Source organism: Cicer arietinum, chromosome 5, assembly GCF_000331145.2.
Source record: "Cicer arietinum cultivar CDC Frontier isolate Library 1 chromosome 5, Cicar.CDCFrontier_v2.0, whole genome shotgun sequence".
NCBI lineage: Eukaryota > Viridiplantae > Streptophyta > Magnoliopsida > Fabales > Fabaceae > Cicer > Cicer arietinum.
Genome location: NC_021164.2, coordinates 76428681 through 76432054, shown reverse-complemented (window position 1 = coordinate 76432054; position 3374 = coordinate 76428681). Strand labels below are relative to the sequence as shown.

The 3374-nt window shown below is 36.7% G+C and overlaps 1 protein-coding gene across 1 annotated transcript; it reads right to left on the bottom strand.

The window, feature by feature from the left end:
* Positions 1–262: 262 nt before the first annotated feature.
* Positions 263–3368, bottom strand: LOC101490935 (glutamyl-tRNA reductase 1, chloroplastic-like). Its single transcript, XM_004501006.3, has 3 exons — positions 3137–3368; positions 1796–2037; positions 263–1718 (listed from the first exon to the last, which is right to left on the bottom strand). The coding sequence occupies exons 1-3, from the start codon at positions 3363–3365 to the stop codon at positions 588–590; spliced, it is 1602 nt and encodes a 533-aa protein (XP_004501063.1). The 5' UTR covers positions 3366–3368; the 3' UTR covers positions 263–587.
* Positions 3369–3374: the final 6 nt, after the last annotated feature.

Below are 3374 nucleotides of genomic sequence, written 5' to 3'. Positions count from 1 at the left end.
GGATTTGTTCTCTCTTGGCCCAGTTTCCTTTTTTAATGAAACTCATTTGACCCGAAAGAATTATATAATCAATTTAAAATTTGAGAGAATATTGAAAAAAAAATTAACACAGAATTTTGGTTTAATATTTTTATGTCTAGAGCTTACTAGTTTCATCGTTTAATAACTACTACATTATGTACTATTTCTATATAGTATATATCCTAACTTCCAAGTGCAACCACAGCTGTGAATATATAAAACAGAACAAAGAAAGAAGACGTCGAAAAGTAATCTGTCTATAATAACCGGTATATTTTTAGGCGAATATTATTCGTGGTAAATACAAAGCTCATAAAAACATCTTCAATTTGGTATAAATACAAAACCAGATGGATGTGCAAACACATAAGCCAAAACCCAACCAAGTTTGGTCTAGCAGACGCATAAACACAGCGATCAATTGAGGTTCAACCGAGACTTCTACTGTTTCAACTATGCAACTAAATATACACGATTTTAAATCATAAAATGGTGAGAGTGTTTTCTCTTATTCTAATGAAGTAAATAAATGTGTATTCTCAATGAAAATTGGTGTTGGATCCATCTCACTTCTGGTTTTGTTCGACCTTCGCTCGAATCTTTTGCTCCAAGACAGCTATTTCGGTCTCAAGGCTGAACATTCTATTCAAAGCATGCATGTTCTCAAGGGTCTCGGTTAGAGTTCGGCTGTCACTCCCGTCACACCTTAAATGTTGCATTGGACCGTGAAGTAACCTATTCACAATACCCCGACTAAGATCATCCACAGCTTTCCGTGTCTTCTTTGGGATACCATCGCCCATCTTACCTAAGCATTTCTCAAGCTCAGCAGCCCTGATCCTTTCAGCATAGGCTCTCAATTTTTTAATGGTAGGAACAGTTTCCAGCGAGTCCCTCCAAGCTTCAAATTGTTTTAACTCTTCACCAATGATTGCTTGCGCTTCCATTGCTTTTCTTAGCCGATCCTCTTTGTTGGCAGCCACAACCTCTTTAAGATCATCAACATTGTAAACTCGTGCAGATTCAATATCTGAGACACATGAACCAACGTTTCGAGGAACAGAAATGTCAATGAAAAGACGACGGCCTCCGACATCTTGACTTGCAGGAGGAAGGTCTTTGACATTCTCTTTCATGAATAATGGGGTTTCTGATGCTGTACTGGTGAAAACTACATCTGCTTCACTGGCACAGGAGTGCATTTCTGAAAGAGGTTTGTAAATTATTTCAATATCCCTCAGTTCATCGCGTATTGCAGCAACTCTCTCCTCAGTTCTATTGACAACAACCATCCTTGTGCAACCTTTCGCAACCAAATGTTTGATTACTAGCTTTCCCATCTTCCCAGCACCGATAACCAGCATCCTGGCATTATCGTGTGAGGCACGAGGTAGTTTCATATAGGCCAATTCAACAGCGGCTGAACTCACAGAAACTGCCCCAGCAGCAATATTAGTCTCCGCTCTAACCCTTTTTCCGACAGTTATTGCATGCTTGAATAGTCCACTAATGTTTCTTCCAAAGCCATTAACTCCTTGTCCAACTTTGACAACTTGCTTAACCTGAGCAAGGATTTGACCCTCCCCCAATACTAGAGACTCAAGACCTGCTGATACTTGAAAAAGATGCTGTGTGGCATCTTTGTTGTAAAGTAAGAACCGATGCTCACAAAGCTCTGAAACAGGAATGGAACTTGTCTGCAAAAGAGAACAGGAGTGTTAAATATACTGCAATGCACTACAAATACCACTTATGAGATAAACTCGCCACTTACTTTTGACATCCATTCCATGACCTCTTTCACACCACGGTGTTGGGATAGGGCGACGACATATATCTCCATTCGGTTGCAGGTACTCAGAACAGCTGCTTCTTCAATATGATTGAGACTGCACAGCTCTGCAATAGCTCTAGGCCACTCAGCTTCTGGAATGGCAAGTTTTTCACGCATTTCCACTGGAGCCGTGTGCACACTGAGCCCAATGACGACAATGCTGCTCCTTTCCTTTGTATACCCTGTTAAAGTTTATTGCATAAATTATTTGAAAGCCGCAACTTGCAAGTTTCATAAAATTAACCATTACAAATCAACCAATGAAAAGCATGTAATCCCGTCTTCCTTTATTTCCTTTGGTAGGAAATTAGGAATAACCCTCTTGACGTTGCTACAAGTCCCAAAAACTATAAGTCTTCAGAACATCGATGTGTAATCAGTGATGCAACATAAAGCTCAACCACTTGAGAAATATAACAAACAGAAACAAATCTCCTTGAGTGAAGAAAACAGACTCAAAACCACAAGTGAAAAAAAGGGATAGAAAGTGTTAAAGCACAAAAGATCCCCATCCTTAAAATACAAAGGAAATATTTTAAATACTAATTAAAAAAAAAAAAAAAAAAAAAACGTTTCCTGTTAAATTCAGAGCAGCAGTGATTTAAAATTCAATGCTTGAATACTATTCAACATCTAGAGAAACAGTAGAATCGTGCAAAAGATTATATATTTTCAGAATTTCAGACAAAGAGGAGCAGGTAAAGAAATTCTCTGTATAAGTGATTATAACATAAATGCTTATCATATAAGTGACTATGTATAAGATATTGCTGTAACAAAAGATAAAATCAAATCAAATTATTTTCATATAAACTATAAGCTAATTTCGCATATATGATTATGAATATAACCTGAAAACAACCTATGGACATGTTATAAGTAGTTTCCACAGGTTCCGGTCTAACAAGAGTTTATGCATCTAGATACTAGATAAATTCAAATAAGTGGATTCAAACAATCCCTATAAATGTTAAAGAAAAATGTTCACCGGCAAAATCAACATTTTTCTGACAAATAAGAGCCCTTTTATTAATCAGCAAAATAAAAATAAAATAATAAAAATAAAATTCAATGCTAAAATCAACATTTTCATGAGCAAACAAATTATCTACTTAAAGTCCTTGTTGAATTTGCTAATTTTATGTCTAACACAATCCATACGTTCGAGATTAGAAAAATGAAAACAGATAAGGTAGAAAATGTTTGATGAAAGAAACAAAAATTAGATAAATGATCATAAAACATGAATGCAAAATTAGGCACAATGAAGCATTGACTTACTATCAGCTGCAGAAGTTTTGAGCTGTTCAAGAGCAGAGAGGGTGGTAGCATTACTTTGAGCATCAGAATTTTGAGCATCACATCGAATAATCCCTTTTTGAATGAAGGTGGTTCTGGGTTTTGGGAGAAGTGATACATGGTTGTTAGTGGACGATAATGCCCTTGAAGAGGAAGATTTGAGGAAAATAGACTCCAATTTGGCAGCGGAGAAAGTGGTTGAAACGGCCATTGTAGGGAA